Source organism: Malaclemys terrapin, chromosome 12 (assembly GCF_027887155.1).
Source record: "Malaclemys terrapin pileata isolate rMalTer1 chromosome 12, rMalTer1.hap1, whole genome shotgun sequence".
Taxonomy (NCBI): domain Eukaryota; kingdom Metazoa; phylum Chordata; order Testudines; family Emydidae; genus Malaclemys; species Malaclemys terrapin.
The window spans coordinates 11,269,019-11,288,272 of record NC_071516.1 but is presented as its reverse complement, the minus strand read 5'-3'; the positions used below and the strand labels follow the sequence as shown (position 1 = coordinate 11,288,272).

At 38.9% G+C, this 19,254-nt stretch overlaps 1 protein-coding gene across 3 annotated transcripts in view; it reads left to right on the top strand.

The window, feature by feature from the left end:
• Positions 1-19,254, top strand: part of GNAS (GNAS complex locus) — a 263,534-nt gene that overhangs the window by 150,476 nt on the left and 93,804 nt on the right. For all 3 annotated transcript variants that reach the window (XM_054045876.1, XM_054045877.1, XM_054045878.1), the window contains exons 3-4: positions 12,928-12,982; positions 13,076-13,195. In XM_054045876.1, coding sequence (XP_053901851.1) covers positions 12,928-12,982; positions 13,076-13,195 — 175 coding nt within the window. The remainder of the gene's footprint in view (positions 1-12,927; positions 12,983-13,075; positions 13,196-19,254) is intronic.

Genomic DNA, 19,254 nt, shown 5'->3' with positions numbered 1-19,254 from the left:
ATTTGTGCATGCTGGAAACATGATTTGCATGTGCAATCACAATAACTGCATATACTAATTGGGTGCACAAATGCACATGCACAGTTTTTAAACTATAACCCTACCTGCCAAGTTTTTGCACAGAATGAATTTGTACTGTTTAGTAGTAATTCCCCGTAAACAGGTTGGTTTGTTTTTGTTTTCATTGAAACAACAACAGAGCCTTATCTATAATTTTAATGAACATAGCTTTTTAATGATATCCAGCTTTTTAATCGTGTCCATGTAAATCACAGCTAGACACTAGGTTATTTTTAAGATACTGACAGCTACATATATGGCATAGTACGTTAATAAGAGTGGCTGTGAATCTAGGCCTTCAAAACACTAAGGCTAGGTCTACACTACGGGGGGGGGGGGGGGTTGACTTAAGATACGCAACTTCAGCTACGTGAATAGCGTAGTTGAAGTTGCGTATTTTAGGTAGACTTACCTGGCTGTCAGGACGGCGGCGAGTCGACCACTGCCGCGCTGCCGTCGACTCCGCTTCTGCCTCTTGCCGCGGTGGAGTTCCGGAGTCGACGGCAGAGCCATTGGGGATCGATTTTATCGCGTCTTCACTAGACGCGATAAGTCGATCCCCAATAGATCGATTGCTACCCGCCGATCCAGCAGGTAGTGAAGACGTGCCCTAAGATAACTAGTACTAATTTTCTACTGCCCCACTGCTACTGGGATTGTAAGCATTTGTGTAAATAGGGTCCCTGGGCGGGACTATTATTTAATCCTACTCCCACTGTTATGGCAGTGGTTCCTGAGGGACCTGCGAGATCCCAGTCTCACTGCAGGGCTTTACGTTAGTCCTGCACAGGGCTCTAATTCAGGCATTTTTGCATTAAAAAAAAAAAATCTTTGTAAGAGTTGTACTTAGGGTTCCTTGCTTTCTGCAATTATGTATCCTTGGAATTTACTGCAGAATCCCGCCTTGATTTAGAATTGTGTTCCAAAATCAAGTTTCTAGGCACACGGTGGTAAAGAAAGCAGTGATGCCTGCTTGAGTATGCAGACAGCCTAAAACAGCTCTGAGAAATAGGAAATGTTCCGTTCATCTCAGTGGAGTGTTAACTTTGAAATATAACTATACATTTTTAATTGACATTAAACTATTTCATTGCTGATCATTTTAATTCCAGCTAATGTGCTTATCCCCCACCTCTAAAACTGCCTCCCACACCTTTCAAGGTGCCAAAAGTTCACATCCCTAGTGCAACTGCTTCTTCCTGATCACTAAAACATAACTGCATTACAGAAGTGAACACTAAATTCTGTAGCACATGGACATTTTGAAAAAAAGGGTTAGTGAAAAAGAAACTGACTTTAAGATCAAATTAAATAGCAGAGGTGATATAATAATTGTTTTATTAATTTTCATGCACAATAAAAACTTGCAATTTTTAAAAATTGAATCTAAAGCTGCTGCACAATCTCCAGTAGAATGCAGGGGACTTCTAGAAACTTATCACAGAATCTATAGGATGGAGCTCTTGGTTATATCTTCCTTTTGAGGAAAACACAACTGCCCTTCAGACTGAAGTCTGTAACCAGAATTGAGCGAATAATACATGATTATTTTATTTGGATTTAGAATCTCTCTTTGTTTACAGAGTATATAAAAACAGATGGTGATTTCTCCGCTTTTTTAAAAATCCTCTGTGAATTGATAGCATATAGCTTTCTGCAAACAACTGAGCTGGTTTGGCTACCTGTGATTAATTAGATCGGTCACATGGTATGGTCTCTCTGCTCCCTGATAGGATGTGTTTGTAAAAACTTTTCTTGTCCAGTTATTCTTGTGTATGAATTTCCATGAATACTTGTGGCTGCAACTTTTAAACTCACTCCTAACTACTCCACTGTTGGCAGTCCTCCCACTGTTATCCCATGCTGCATTGCTTCACACCTGGATTGGCCAGTCTTTGTACTTGTGCGCCCTCCACTGCTCCGGGGTCATGACAGACTGTCACTTCTCCATTTAAATGCTGGCACTTGGGAGTGCATTTTTGCAAGCAATGTCACCACAGCATCCAAGAATGATATGATGGACAGTTATCCAGAAAGCATCCCAGAAAACACAGCAAGCACCAAGACTGCATGCCAAGCACCCAAGCCTCCACAGAAGGCAACCCCACTTATACCATGGAGTCCGACCACAGGAGATTTTTCCTGAGCAGCTAAGAAATATGCGACACAGCAGATTCAGAGATTACATGAATCCCATGCAGACAAGCAGACTGAAACAGCTGTGGAGGACAGCTCTGCCAGCAGCCAGCCTGAAAATGCTGCAGATGCGGAGCTCTACCAGTAAGTATTATGTGCCCTTGCTAGTCGTCCCCATTCTGCAGCAGTGTCCTGTCTCACCGGTCAGCGCTGACAGACTGAGCCCAGAAGCGTGACTCCACCAACTAAAGCTGCGCCAGATAAATGCCCCTGCAGAAGTAACTGCTCAGTTTCATCCTCCTGCTTCTCCTCCACCTGTAGCCATATCATTGCGGCATCCGACGCCTTCAAGCCAAATCCATCCAGCTGTGTGACTGCCAATACGTGTGCATCATCCGAAGAAGTGGGCTGTAGTCCACGAAAGCTTATGCTCTAATAAATTTGTTAGTCTCTAAGGTGCCACAAGTACTCCTGTTCTTCTTTCTGTTCCTATTAGTGACTGTCATGATTGTTGCACTCGGCAATGTGGTGTCCGTGCTGCCTGACAGCTGTTCACAAATGGCACTGGCAAACTACAGATGACTTATGGGATGCGAAGAGTAATCTTAAGAGTTGGTTAATTTGACTCCAACTCCCAGAAATCCTGTCAATTCTGGAAGCCACCCCATAGAGTGCACTGCGAGAAATTGCTGAACTGTGGAACACTGCACCATGGGATATCTTCCCAGAATGCTACAAGGTTAATTCAAATGAGCCCAGAGTTGTATGGACACAATGATTAACAATAGAAGTATCTTTTTAAACTGGCACAATAAATCAATGTTAGATGCACTTCATTTTGAGAAAATTAATATTGTTTACTTAAAATGAACAACGTAATCTGAGGTAACATCCCCATACAGACAAGTTCTAGCTGGAGAATCGCTTATATTTTATCAAAGAGTTTTAAATTCACAGCATGAATTAAGAAGCCCTTACTTGTCAACACCTAACCCAAAAGGGGGGGGTTGTGAACCCAACCTGCTCAGGAGTTTGGGCTGTTGGGCTGAGAGGGTGGAGGGATTTTTGCTGCGTATTGTGTTTGGAGAAGACAGGGGAGATGGGTGACAGAACATAGAGAAACTGAGAAAAGACCATCTGGAAACTGAGCCAGGGTTTGTCTACACGGTGGGGTAATGCACTCTACACAGGTGTGATTTCTAAAGCGCACTAATATGTTGTGCATTAAATAGTCCATGTAGACCCTACTGGTGCTCACTAGTGGTGCCCTATGTGTTTCAAACAGCATTACGTTAAAGCACACCGCCCGGAATTACCTGGGCTAGTTAATGTGCAACACATTAGTGCACTTTAGAAATCACACCTGTGTAAAGTGCATTATCCCACCGTAGAGACAAGCCTTAAGAGGCAGGAAGAGAGGCAAGCAACAGCCTGTTAAAATAAATAAATAAGTAAAAAGTTTGACCCTGAAAAAAGCTAGATAGCGAGCTTTTGAGTCTGCTGGCTGAAGAGGCTCATGGCTATGAGCTAAGAAACTGCTCCTTTTGTTACCCATAGACTTTAACGCCAGGAACCGTCGTGATCATCTAGTCTCACCACCTAAACATCACAAGCTTCAGAACTTCACCGACCCACTCCTATAATAGGCCCATAACCTGTGGCTGAGTTATTTTGTGGCACGAGAATTTTGGTTACTCCAGCCTTTGGAGAAGCAGGACTTCGTATGTTTCTTGTTAATAAACAAAACTGTATTGGAGAAATACCAGACTGTCACCAATTTCTACTCCCAGCTGGAACATCCCAAAAGCTCAAACTTTGATGAGCTACTCGGGTCAAAAAGAGGCAACATTATATATGTGTGCAGCTGATTGTACCTTTTTGGGTGAGACTTGATGTTCAGCTGAGTCCAGGACACTTGAAGCTGGCTCCATTTGAAAATTAATGTTGTGTGATCAATTTTAACCATGTATTAAATTGGGGTTTATTTTTATCAAGTTATTCAAACATCTTTTTGAAATAGATATTATTTATAATTGAGTAAAATGAGCAGAGAAAGTGAACAATCTAGCTAATACAGGTTCCGATTTACAATGTTATGGGACAGCAGAAGAACAATTCAGAACTTGTTAGCCCTATGGGGCAGATAGTTGGTATCTAAAATCACGAATGAAAAAGAGAAAAGCAAAATCCTTAGATTGAGAGTAGAACGTTTAGTGGAAGGGAATTTCTGTAGGACAGGGAAGAAAACAGAAGTAGAAAATAACAACAGTTCTTGATCCAGCAGCAGCAGGGTTATGCTCTGATCAGTGAGCTGTCTGCAACACTTTTGATGCATAAGCATGGTGTCATTAGTAAAATAATACTTGAGGCTTGTCTCCACAGGGCAGTAGTGCACACTAGAAGGGTATTATTTCTAAAGCACACCAATGTGTTGCATGCTCACTGGCCCGTGTAGACTGTGCTGGCGTGAACTAAAAGTTCCCTTGTGTGCATTAACATAGGGCTGTTTCTGACCTTGACTCTTTACTTTTATCTCCTCTCTTCTGTTTAAATCTCTCCCTTCTCTATTAAGTGAGAGAATTCTTTCCTGGGTGTCTGGCTGGTGAGTCTTGCCCACATGCTCAGGGTTTAGCTGATTGCCATGTTTGGGGTCGGGAAGGAATTTTCCTCCAGGGCAGATTGGCAGAAGCCCTGGAGTGTTTTTCGCCTTCCTCTGCAGCGTGGGGGCCCGGGTCACTTGCTGGAAGATTCTCTGCATCTTGAAGTCTTTAAACCATGATTTGAGGACTTCAATGGCTCAGACGCAGGCTTGATACAGGAGTGGGTGGGTGAGATTCTGTGGCCTGCATTGTGCAGGAGGTCAGACTAGATGATCATAATGGTCCCTTCTGACCTTAAAGTCTATGATTCTATGAGTGTCTTTTATCTCTCCTATGCACTGTTTCTCAATCTCTTCTTCCTCTTTCCTTCTCATTTACTTGTATGTCCAACTTTTTCATCCTCTGGTGACTCTCACATATATCAAATAGACAGGGTTGCTGGTAAACTAAACTAACCTACTGCATTGTCTCAGTCATGTGTTTATAAAAGAAAGTACTTTGACTCAAAACAGATAGCTCCTTGGATTTTAGACTCTTATAATGTGCATAACAGAAGAATTTTGGTAAAGCCAGGCTGCAAAACTTGGCTTACTGATGAATCACAAAGTAACTTGGGAAATTTCTGTAAATATGTACCCTAATTTAATGTTGTTGTTGTTGTCGTCTTCATAATACTAATGAATTTCATGACCTATAGTCCTAGTCCTGTAGATCTTGGATGTATTATTTGGTATATATTGGATATATTTTAGGCAAACTCAAACACAGTGCATATTTCACTTTTTATCAACTTTCATAGGAGGACTAAATAAATGTTAATGTACTTTTTATGAATATTAATAAGAACATAAGAATGGCCATATTGTGTCAGACCAAAGGTCCATCTAGCCAGTATCCTGTCTTCCGACAGTGGCCAATGCCAGGTGCCCCAGAGGGGATGAACAGAACAGGTAATCATCAAGTGATCCTATCCTTGTCGCCCATTCCTAGCTTCTGGCAAACAGAGGCTAGGGACACCATCCCCGCCCATCCTGGCTAATAACCATTGATGGACTTACCCTCCATGAACTTCTAGTTCTTTTTTGAACCCCGTTATAGTGTTGGCCTTCACAACATCCTCTGGCAAGGAGTTCCACAGGTTGACTGTGCATTGGGTGAAAAAATACTTCCCTTTGTTTATTTTAAATGTGCTACCTATTAATTTCATTTGGTGACCCCTAGTTCTTGTGTTATGAGAAGGAATAAATAACACTTCTTTATTTACTTTCTCCACACCAGTCATAATAGTGTAGACCTCTATCATATTCCTCCTTAGTCATCTTTTTTTCCAAGTCTTATTAATCTCTCCTCATATGGCAGCCGTTCAATACCCCTAATCATTTTTGTTGCCCTCTTCTGAACCTTTTCTAATTCTAATATATCTTTTTTGAGATGGGGCGACCACCTCTGCATGCAGTATTCAAGATATGGCGTACCATGGATTTATACAGAGGCAATATGATGTTTTCTCTTTTATTATCTATCCCTTTCTTAATGATTCCCAACATTCTGTTAGCTTTATTGACTGCGGCTGCACATTTAGTGGATGTTTTCAGAGAACTATCCACAATGACTCCAAGATCTCTTTCTTGAGTGGTAACCGCTAATTTAGACCCCATCATTTTATATGTATAGTTGGGATTATGTTTTCCAATGTGCATTACTTTGCATTTATCAACATTGAATTTCAACTGCCATTTTGTTGCCCACTCACTCAGTTTTGCGAGATCCTTTTGTAGCTCTTTGCAGTCTGCCTGGGACTTAACTATCTTGAGTAGTTTTGTATCCTCTGCAAATTTTGCCACCTCACTGTTTTCCCCTTTTTCCAAATAATTTATGAATGTGTTGAATAGGACCGGGCCCAGTACAGACTCCTGAGGGACAGCACTATTTACCTCCCTCCATTCTGAAAACTGACCATTTATTACTACCCTTTTGTTTCCTATCTTTTAACCAGTTACCAATCCGAGAGGACCTTCCCTTTTATCCCATGACTGCTTACTTTGCTTAAGAGCCTTTGGTGAGGGACCTTGTCAAAGGCTTTCTGAAAATCTAAATACACTATATCCACTGCATCCTCCTTGTCCACATGCTTGTTGACCCCCTCAAAGAATTCTAGTAGATTGGTGAGGCATGATTTCCCTTTGAAATACACTTGCACATTAGTGTAGCTGAAAAAAATGACCATGTACAGCTATAATAAATTCAGATGGAAAGCATATCAGCCGATAGAATATTTTATTTATATATAATATAAAAATTATATTATATTTAAATGAGTGCTGTGGTATGGATTAATCCTTACCTGCAGGAGGCTACTCTTCTGCTTTCTAATTGTGACGAGCTCTTGTAGGAACACAAGAGGGGTGTGCTCCACTGCCAGTGGCTCTCAAGCTTTCCAATAATTTGTAAAATATGAAAGCAAATTGATATTCTGTTAGTTCAGCACAGGTACATATCTTTTTTTCAGTGGGATAGAGAGCTAAGTGAAGTTGCTTTTTGGGATACTTTTATAAAAGTTATTCTGGCTATATGTACTGTTTTTGTTTGACAACTAGTTTGTTTAACTGGAAACATAATGTTGCCAGGTACAAGTTGGTAGTTTTTTCGCCCCCACAAGTTAGTGGAATGGTCATGTAAGCAAATTCAGGACAGTGAGCTAATTTTGTCGTTGTTTCAGAAGTTGAGGTAATGCCTAAGACATTGACCATTGTAAGTGGCAAAAGCCAGGTTGTTAACAGCCTTGAGAGGAAGCCAAAGGCAGTTAATAAGCTATATTAAAACCAAGTATATATCCCTCTGGTTGTCACATTTGGCAATGTAGATGTAAAGGGAATTTTGCTGTTTGTTGTTTGCAGCAGTCATATAAATATTTAGTAAATTATAGTGCAGCCTGACAGCTACAGTAAATTGTCAGCATCCTAGAATAATTAATAAGTGTGTTTTTAACTCTATTTGAGAAAAGTTACGTAATCTGGACCTAGTGATTACAAGGAAGAGTTCCTGTTTCCAGGCAGATACCCTACCTATCTCTTCAGGGTCCTGGATAGACTGGCTGTTGGTCAAATAATACATTAATGGTACTGAAGGGCATACTACTACTTCACAAGCAAAGGAAATGCGTTATGCCTAGGACACTTTTATTTATTTATTGCAGATTTTAAAGCAGGCTCAGAAATAAAAAAAAAAGCAAACATCCTTTAAAAATGAATGTCAGCATAGCTTATATAAACAATGCTGAGGTTTAATTATTGTACTCATGTTACAGTAGGCCTAAGTGTATTAGGTTTTTCAGGGAATGTCCCTGCTTTAAGTGGTCTTCATGCCTGGATTAACTAGCATCATAATCCACTTTCATAAATACACTTCACCCTCATTAGAAGTGTTTCTCTGTTATATACTCTCTGATCAAAGGCTTTTACTTTGACTCCCATATATAGTACATCAAAAATCACTGTAATTTTTAGTAACCAAACGTTACTAAAACGTTTGGTTACTAAAAAAGAGGTGAAAAAATCACCTCTTCACTGCATCTTTTAGAACACGTTTGGTTACTAAAAATGTTTTTATAATCAGGCTGTGAAATTTGCTGTGCAGTCCCCATTTTATTGGGAAAATGTTTCTCGATCACTTTTAAAAAATAATTTAGGTACTTTGTGAACCTTGAAATGATGGTGGCACATTGTAATGGATTTTTTTTTTAACTTTCTAAGGAAAAAATAATTAAAACAGTTTTGTTACTCTGAATTTCTGAAGGATTTGGGTTTTCTTTTCCAGCAGTCTCACTGAAGACCTGCCATGGCATATGGAGAAAAATTTTATTTTTCTTTATCATGTCTCTATATATAATATCTTTAATAGTAATTGTATTGTAGAAAGAATAAAAACACTCTAGTATCTGATTTTAAACTTGTTTTTTTTCTTTGTAGTATTAGTATTCTTAGCACCGACAGGACTGTACCCATTCCTTTATAGTACAGTACATGACTTCTTAACCTGCCAGCGGTTCTAACTGAACATGTGATTAATGAGAGGTTGAAACTACTTTGTTCTGTCAATTATTTTAACCAGTAGAGCAATCATGTCACACGTTTTATTAATGTGACCATGTTTTAATAATTACCATAGCACATTTTATTTAATGCCTTCAGGCTAACAGTCTGATTTCTTCCCCTCCTCCTAGCAAAGCATACGCTGGTTCGCAAAGAGTGAACTGACTTCCTGGTCTTTGCTGCCACCAATAAAGCTTTTGAAATATTAATGTAGAAGTTGTAAGTTTTTTCAGAAGGTCCCTATACCCAGTTTACAGATGGATATTCACATAGTTCCTGGGTTCTAAAATGCAATAAATTTGTCAATTAAATCAGACTACAAAAAGGCAACTTGCTTGGTAGCCTGCTGGCTATGAAGGATTTGATTAAAGCATTATAAAGTCAAAACTAAAAAAAAGTAGTTGTCGTCTTTAATAGAAAATCATTAGGGCACTGATTCAGAAAACCACTTAAACACATGAAGTGCTTTACTGAATAGGGATGCTTTTCCTAATCAGGGTCTAGGCCTGGACTTCAAGGCACGATTGAGTCTCTTAAGCTTTAAGGTGATTTGTGTTTTGACTTTCTTCCCTATTTGAAATTGAAGGTAATATTTTTCATGGTTCCTCAAACAGGTTTTAGTGGCCTTCATGATAAATAGATGCAGCTTTCCCCCCACCCTTTTAAATAGCCAAAAACAACAGAGTTTGATAACTACTGTTCAAACTGCTCAGCTGCAACAGAATTTAACCCTTTGTTCTGGGCTGTGCAGACTGGCCCAAACCATGTTAGAAACTGAGTTTGAAAAGGTGCCTTTAATCCCTGCATGAATCGTTGTATACCACAAGCTGTGGAGAAGACATACGGAGCTGTGAGTAAATTAAACATGAATGTTTCCATGATATTATATCTAATCTATCCCATGAAAAGATTTTGTTGGGATATAAACATTCCCTTGCAGTTTTGGGGATTGGTATAGCACACAAGAGCCAGAAATTGAAACAAACTAATATGTTTCAGTTTATAGTTGAATGTTGTGCACAAGTAAACGATCAACGTTAGTGGTGAGATGTAAGTGATTTTTAAAATTCTTAGTTTTTAAAATCTGAGCAGTCTTAATATTAATACAAGAGGAAAAGCTATTTTAAATCAGAAAATATTTTTAACCTGGCAGTGTTCCTATAAAAATAATTCTGGCCGTGGTGAATGGGTGGTGGTGGTTTCAGAACTCAGTAGGCTAAAAATATTTGTATAATTTGTGAAAATAGTGTTTTTATGTGAAGAGATGAATTCAGGCTACCCTTTATAAATCCCTGAATAAAAGCTGGTACTAAGTAGCACTTTTTAAAAACAATTGCACTGTACATCAGATATTGGCTGAACTATTGATGAGCCTGTTGAGTTTCCTGAGGAGTGAGGCACCTCATTGCCATGGAAAATTTATGCTTAGTAAACATTATAAAATACAAAATGAGATGATACATTCATTGCTGTGTAATAAGATTCTTTGTTTACAGGACATGCCACAGGGCCATGGCAACAAAAACACAAATAGGGGGACGAAGTATTCCTGTAGTAAAGATGGTGATGATTACCTAGCAATTTGTTAATTGTAGTAGTTTTACACTACTTCAGAATCCATTATCACTTTATTGTGATACTGATAGCTTGAGGATCTGTGAATGTAAATATGAAAGATTGACTGAAAATCTGAATGTAATATTAAATATAGAGCTTTTGTGGTCTGATTTGGGAATTTTTCATGAATGCACACTTAGCAAATATATTGAGAAAATGTTCTAAATAAAACCTCATTTGTTTTGGAGAAGAATGTAATTATAGTTGACCTTTTTAAAAACAAACATATATACATTAATTGTATGCATTGTTGTTGTAGTTGTGTTGGACCCACGATATTAGAGACAAGATGGGTGAGCTAATGTCTTTTATTGAACCAACTTCTGTTGGTGAGAGATACAAGCTTTAGAGCTTACACAGAGCTCTTCTTCAAATCAATATAAGATATTACCTCATCCACCTTGTCTCCAAACAAACACCTAAACCTGTTAGATTTTTGTTTTGCCTTTATTAATGCCGTACCAAAATAAGGCAAAATAATTAAGTATAATCATTCTTTGTTTGATCCCAGTCCTGCAGAAACACTGAGACCTTGAATAGATCAGTAGTCCATGGACTTAAGTAGAACTGTGTATGTTTGCAGGTTCAGGGCCTCTTTGAATAAAGGGGACAAAATCAAACCAGAGTAAATGAAAGTCTCTCACTGTGAAGTTTGAATCAGTTACCATTTGCTTCCTGCCTTCCGTCTTCTCTCATCCCTAGCAGTTTCATTGCATTGTTTTGTTTAATGTTTACCCTGTTCTGTAAGAGCACTAACCTTTAAAAGTGGGAAGTCACAGTGGTTAATGCGATTGTTGCATTAACCACATAACATTTTCATACCTACCTTTGTCTTGTAAAATGTTAGTGTGCTTGGTATGTGTGGGGGTGGGTGAATGGGAGGGAATTTCTTGTCATCTTTTTAGTGGGGTGGTGGTGGTGGGAAGAATAGAAATGAAAAGAGGACAATGAAAAGGAAAAGACGGAGAGCAGGCCTCTGTCTATCTCTCCCTGTCCTTCCCTTATTTTTCTTAGTTCAGTGCTTTTAACCTCTACTGATTCATTGCTTTGTTCCCATCAGCTGTGCCAAATCCCTGAAGCAAAAACTGGTAGTCGTCAAATACAGTAAATTTGGAATCCGATGGTCTGTAGATAGACTAGGAACACAACCACAACTGAGACTTCACATCTATTTGATGCTAGAATTCCACTACTCTGCCTGTCTGTCTCAAGGTACATGGCGCCTCAGTGCAGGAGGCCATAATGCTGCTGTGTTCTTTCAGTCCATAAGTGCAACACTCGCACCACAATCGGATCCTAGCAGCTGTAGGAAAAATTACCTCCAGACCTGCAGCTAGTCACAAAATGCAACGTGGCAAGCAGCTAGTGCACTGTATGTGTGTTCTTGGACTTTGTCTTCTTCCCCAAAGGCTTTTTATTCATGTTTTATTCTATAAACAGATTTCTCCACCCATCCCCAGCCAACTATGTCTGCCTGTATTATTGTTGAAGCAGTATTTTTCCTTCAGCTCTTCTTCTGCATTCCTGATTGCTGATTATACTTCCAGTTTCATTTTACTGCATTAAGATTCATGGTTACATCAGGTGTTTTTAATATGTTGATTATACAACTTATTTGATGTAATATTAAATATTTAATATTAAGATAACTTTTGTGGTCAGATTTGCATATGACATACATTTACATAACATATCTAATGGATTTACCTTGAGAGTAATTCTGTTAGTCATGGCTTCAGGATCTGAAGAAGAGCTCTGTGAAGCTCGAAAGCTTGTCCCCTCCCCCAACAGAAGCTGGCCCAATAAAATATATTATCTCACCCATCTTGTCCCCTGTATTATGTTGGTAATTCTATGTAATAGATTAGTCCTCCTATCCGCACTATACTTTGCATGTTTGTGTAGTTAAATTGTGTATCTCCTCCTGGTCTGAGCTCTCTGTTCCAGATGTTTTCTTCTCTGATTTTCTTTTCACCCTTAAATCTTCGTGTTACCCTGGTCTGCTTTGCTTTTTCTTGGTTGTTTTGACTTTTGGTAACTTGTCCCTTTTATCTCTTCATTTCCTCTTGTCTATAAACAGCCTCCAGGTATTTCTATTCTTTACACTCGAATCCAAACCTGCTTGATCTACAGAATGTCCCTAGTATCACTAAGATGAGTTCCTCTCCATCTAAGACTACAATTTTAATAAGTGAATATGGGTTTATTATGATTAAACACATGTATCTGAAATCAAAATCTGTTTTCCTAAACAGGTAAGATAGTTGGTGATCTAACTACAAATGTGTTCAGTGACTGAATGGGAGTAAGCAGGCATCTCACTTGTATGTTTTGTTCTAATGTACTTTTTCATTTGCATTTCACTTCAGAAACCTCTGTTTTTGTGGTGCATAATTTTAATTTGTATGTTTCCTTGGTTACAGGGAGAAAAAAATGAAAATTCAGGATATTAAAAACAATATTAAAGAAGCTATAGAGGTACGTCTACAAACCATTGTGTCTTGCTTCTAAAAGCTGTTTTTAACCACTATCTCAGTAACAAATGTGGGGTATTTTTCCCTTTCTTTGCAGACAATAGTGACAGCAATGGGCAATTTGGCACCACCAGTGGAGCTAGCCAATCCAGAGAACCAGTTTCGAATCGATTATATCTTAAACTTAGCTAACCAGATAGACTTTGATTTCTCAGCAGTAAGTAAATTTCCTCTTCAGTTATAATCATGCTTTTTGGGTGTGGATGATTATTTTTCACCTGTATCACAGTAGATGTTTACAAGAATATCATGCAATTCAATGAGCCTTCTTTACTGGGTACATAGGAACTGCCATACTGGGTGAAACCAGTGGTCCATCGAGACCAGTAAACTTCTGACAAAAGCCAGTACCTGATGCTGAGGGTGAGATGCAAGAAACCCTCCAGCAGGCAAATGTGGGATAATTTTGTCCCTCATGAAGAGCTCCTGATCCCTAATAGTTAGAGATAGTTTAAGCACTTAAATACAAGGTTTTATATCCCCTTCCCAAGTTTTTTGATAGCTAGCCATAATAGCTAGTGCTATTCTTGTTATCCATATAAATGACAAATCCTTCTTGGGTTTCTTTTTGTGTTCCTTAACTAAATAAAATATACAGTAACATAACTAAAATATGCAGGACCAGATTGTGGGTTGTCCTGCCTGGGACTCCAGGAGCCTTCTCCTCTTCCCCCTGTTTCTCTTATTTAGCTAGCCACAATCTTAAGGCAGTGGTTCTCAACCAGGGTACACAGAGGTCTTCCAGGGTGTACATCAACTCATCTAGATATTTGCCTAGTTTTACAACAGGCTCCATAAAACGCACTAGCAAAGACAATTTCATACAGACAATTACTTGTTTGTACTGCTCTAAATACCATACATGGAAATATAAGTACAGTATTTATATTTCAATTGATTTATAATTATATTGGAAAAATTAGAAAGTCAGCAATTTTTCAGTAATAGTGTGCTATCATAATTTTGTATTTTTATGTCTGATTTTGTAAGCAAATAGTTTTTAAATGCGGTGTAACTTGGGGGTACTCAAGACAAATCAGACTCCTGAAAGGGGTACAGTAGTTTTGAAAGGTTGAGAGCCACTGATCTAGGGGTGTAGGACTGGCAGTTCTGGTGGTGCACTGCTGCAAACCAGCCTGTCCAGATAGGGTGGGGTCAAGCTCATCACCCAGCAGTGTTGAGCTAGTGTAGGGGATGATGCATGCTATACCTTTTGGAAGGGTGGCTGAGTTCTGGCATGACTCCAGCCAACATGCCACCACAGCTAACCTATCCAGAATTACACTGAGGGTTCTCACTAGTGGACTGCCCCTCCTCACTCCCTGAACCTCATTAAACCTAGCCAATGGCTTTAAAGCCAGAGCAAGTCCAGAGTAAATGACAAAAAGGTATAATTAGTTAACTTGTTTTTTGAGGATATATCTGCTGCCTCTGACTCACTAATGCTGTCACTTGACCTTGGAAGCATCCAGCAGCCCCATAAAAATACAAGATGCTACTTCTAGTTACTTGGAAAACCACTGGAAAGGCAGTTTTGTTAATTACCTCATAGCATATGATACTTATTTGTAGTGTTATGCCAGCAATTCCAAAGGCAAGATTCAAAAGATTTCATGGGTTCCAGAGGACTGACGGGTTTATTACTATACTGTAGCAAAGCTAGGGTCCATCTAGTCCAATATTTTGTCTCCAGTAGTGGCCAGCACCAGATGCTTGATAGACAGGTGCAAGAAGTCCTGAAGATGTGGGATAACTTGCCCTGGCAAGGTTTTGACCCATCTAAACTTTAAAAATTGTTTAAACCAGCTAGCCTACAAATTCAGCGATGGAGATATTTTATAGCTATTATTGCTGTCAATAATTTTTCTGCATCAGTCATCTTACACAAGGAATGTCCTCACATAGTTTGTATCTAATGAGCACGTCACTAATGAGCAGTACTCCAGTATTGAGATTGGCACTGTGATCTCACAATCCAGAGAACCTGCAAAGTTCAACAAAATCAGAAAGGTGGGGTAAGGTCTTGTTTGCGCCAAAGCCAATATATTAAGAATACCAAAGTAGTAGTAGTAATTAGCATAAACAATCAATCTCAGTAAAGCTGTGAATCCACATGAGATTTTAATTTAAAACTATCTCTCATATTGTTAGTATGTCTTCACATGTTTTACAGTTAAATGAAAAATCTTGTGCTTCAGTTCTACAAAGAATTCCATGTTTTGAGTGCAATAAATAGAAGTATTTCTGAGGGCCAAAGCATTACCTCTCCACTCACTCTTGCGTTGGCTTGCTGCCTGCAGCTCTCACCAAGACTAGCATTTTGTGGTGCTTCAGGTTGAGACAAATAATATTGTGATAGATTCCTATGATTCTCTGTAATCAACCTCTGATTTTTAAATCAGACTCTTCTCTTTTGGCTTGTTGCAGGCCTCAGCGTTTTCTTCCAGTTAGTGGTATTTGTAACTTTTCCTGAAGCAAGCGATAATTTTATACTCTGGGAACTGCAGATAATTTAATAAACCGACAATGCATGTGCACATCCGTGTACAGTAAATTAAGGTGTGTTCAATATACAATGAAGAAAATCAAGAGGTCCAGCCTGTTTTTTTTTTTTTTTTTTTTTTTTTTTCATCCAGTCACAACCTGAAAAACTTTCATCTGGACCCTTCCTCAGTCCTGTAGTTAGTAGAGATTCCTTTTACATATTTGGAATATCCAGTGTGCTTTTTCTCATAAATATAGAATTTCCTTTTGGTGGCTTTGAGACATGCTTATTTTGAGGGTCACAAAGATCTAATTGGGGCATGCTCAATATAATATAGAATATTTGTTTGCTATTATCTCTAGCAATATAAATGGATCGGTCTTTTTCTAATCAATCAGGAGGCCTCAAAAGTTTGCCTTATTTTATTTACAGATTAAGAGCTGAGTAAATCAACAGTCTGGATTGAAGGCAATTAGTTATAGAAATACAGTTTTTAGGAAATGTTTCTTTACAAATCCAGCAAGTTTAGAAACATTCACACAATGAAGTGTTTTGGGGGGTTGTTCCATGGTCCTTAGTAATAGAATATATGTGCTATATTCATCCAGGATAAAAGCTGTCTTCATGTTTTAGAGCAGGGTAGAATCCATAGAAGCAATCTTATTTGCTTTCAGATGTATTTGAACTTGTTTAACAATCTTCTTCCTGCTTCCATTAGTAAATGAACCATTTTTACAATATTTTAGTTTTGTGATGGTTTCAAATTCTCATGAGAAGTAGAGTTCTTCTAGGAACTAATATAATCCTACCTTACAAGGATATTGGCTGATTAATTCATGAATGTTTGTAGAGGTCTGTGGGATCTTTAATGGAAGGTACTGAAGAAGTGGAAGATTTGATTGATTCTTCTGGCATTGATTCACCTGACTGACTGACAGGCCATTGTTTTGTAAAGAGGAGTGGTCAGTGGTGTCTTTACTGTTATATAGACATCTCTAAATACTATGCCCTAAGAGCTTCATAGGGTCTATATTCTTGTGATGGTTACAGGCCAGTAAGTGGGTTCTGTTGACACTGATCCACTGCCAAGATTTGAAGACATCTGGCACTCCACAGATATAGTTGGCTGGCAGAATCCTAGGAAACCTGATTGTGACGATTTGTCAGTCATGGATAGTCGCACAGAAAAGGGTTAATCAGTCAGAGAGAGCTGCTCCACTTTGTGATGGTTACACACTTGTGGCTAGGGTGACCAGATGTCCTGATTTTATAGGGACAGTCCCGATTTTTGGGTCTTTTTCTTATATAGGTTCCTATTACCCCCCACCCCCGTCCCGATTTTTCACATTTGCTGTCTGGTCACCCTACTTGTGGCTGAGACTACAGACTCCCCTGAGAATGTTAACATTAGTGAGTCTGGAAAACCTCTTCAATCTTGCATTGATGGGGAAGTGTGGGGAAAAAAAGAGAGACAAGAATTCTGGTGTTCTGAGCAATTTTTTACTGAGGGCACTGGCCCACTTCTCCTGCCTCTAACTCAGTTGGACTGTTTTTCTTCTAAGCTGGCTAACTGCTGTGAAGCCCCAGTTATCTCTATCAGCTTGTGAGAGAGAAGAATAGGACTTGATAGATCAGAGCTTAGGACAACAGCTTCTTTTAAATTTCCCACCTCCCCCACTTCTGGTTTCTCTCCTTAATGAGCTGCCTACTACCCCCAGCTGGCACGTTTTGTACAGGACTAAACATTCCAGTGCCAGCTCCCAAAAATGGACTTCCCAACTACCACTAATTGGGCCCGAACATTCCATCCTCCAGCTTCCCAAAACACTTTTTGTTAGAATAGCTCTGATGCTGCGGGAATGGAAGGATTATCATCCACTTTGTTCCTGTTATACTACTTCTCCTTTTAGCCACCTCCCTTAATATCTGCTCTTTCTCTTGTGTTGGTGGTGAGTGAAGTAAGGCAGGGAATCTGACCAAGTCCACAGATATTTCATCTCCAGACAAGAGCCTTTGTGTGTATATTTCTAAGACAGAAGGTGACACACCAGTTTAGGGATACAAATCACCAGTTTAGGGTGATTACAAATGCTTCATGGAACTCTCATGTTTTCTTGAGCAAATACATTGCTTTGATTTTTAAGCACCGATCCTGCAAAGACATATGTACGTGCTTAACTTTATGCTCTGTGAGTAGTCCTATTGGCATATTTAAATAAGTTAAGGATGTCGTATATAAGTGTTTGAAAAACTGAGGTTTTAAACTGGATTTCCATTAGCCACCAACTTGGACAAATACTGTTAGCAGGTTCTGTCCCCAGTGATGATATGAACTGTAGTCTCAGCTGACCTGATTTGAGCATAGGTTGTATTCCACTGGCACCTGAAAAATTTAACCTGTGTATTAATTATGTGACTTAAATAAATTAAAGACTGAGGATGTCCCAAGATGTTAACTCCCCGGGCATAGTAATTGAAATGTATGGTCTGTGAATGTCTTGGTAGAAATAATGCAAACTTTGTGTGCTGTAGAGGATTTAAATGCACCAGATAGCACACACAAACACAAATTCTAAAACTCCAAAAAGCCCACAATTTTCTGTAGGTGGAGAGAGAAGCCTCAGCCTTCTGGTTTGCAAGTTATGCAGTACAGCTAAGCAGATCCTGATTATATGATAAATGTCATAATTCACTAAGATCATTTAAACCTGTTTTAAGAGGCTGCTAGATGCCAGTATCACTGTATGTGTGTGCTGTAGTAACCTTCACTTACTACTCTTTTTAAATTGTATATAGATATAAATTACTATACACTTGAAATAAAAATGAAATCTGTAATTAGTTCAGAGAAAAAATAAGGGGATTCTAAAAGCAAATTATTCATTTAACTTTACTTTCTGCTCATGCCTACATGTTTGAATTCACTTCAGACACAGAAGAGACACAATATGGGAGTTAATACTTTATTGTAACCTGAGAAAGCTACAGTATCAGTCTTTGTGGGATGAGGAAAGGGAGAATGTAAAAGATCCACTAATATGTTTTCTTCTCTACCCTTCCCACACGTTGTCCTTTCTTGTACATCGCTTTACCCCCCAGACACATGCAGTGCCGATACCCAAATACAGCAGAACTTTACCAGCTGACTCTTTAACAGTGTTTGGGGCTAGCAGTAGCACATTGAAACAACACATTCTGCCCCCCCCCCCTTTTTTTTAACAAGGTAGTAATCACACCTTTCATATATTGTGTGTTAATGCTGAGAAATTTGGGGTTTGTTTTTTTTAGCAGTAGTGATGATATTTAATTGTATTTAAATGCAATAATAGATATACTATTAGGGTCAACCAACTTTCTTTCCCATTTGCTCATTTGGAACTCATTTTCCAGCTGGTATCCAGACACTCTGCTCTCAGTGTGGTGTTTGAACTGGATTTTCTATGAGGATATGCAGAAACTGCAAAGTAAACAGATGGAGAAACATAATAGAGAGAACACTTGTGGTGTTACATCTCCAAAATATAGAGGAGTTGCCCTTTGAGGGCTATAGGTATTTAGGGCCAGATAATGCAAGATGCTGAGCACCCTCCCGTTGAATTCACCTCCCGTGATCATCTTCTAAGCAGTCATTTGCAGGTGGTCTGGAAAACACATGTTTTCTAAGTGCTGAGTCAAAGCTAAACAGAATTTAACACCCATATGACTTTTTGGTGTTTGGATTGCTTTGTTTT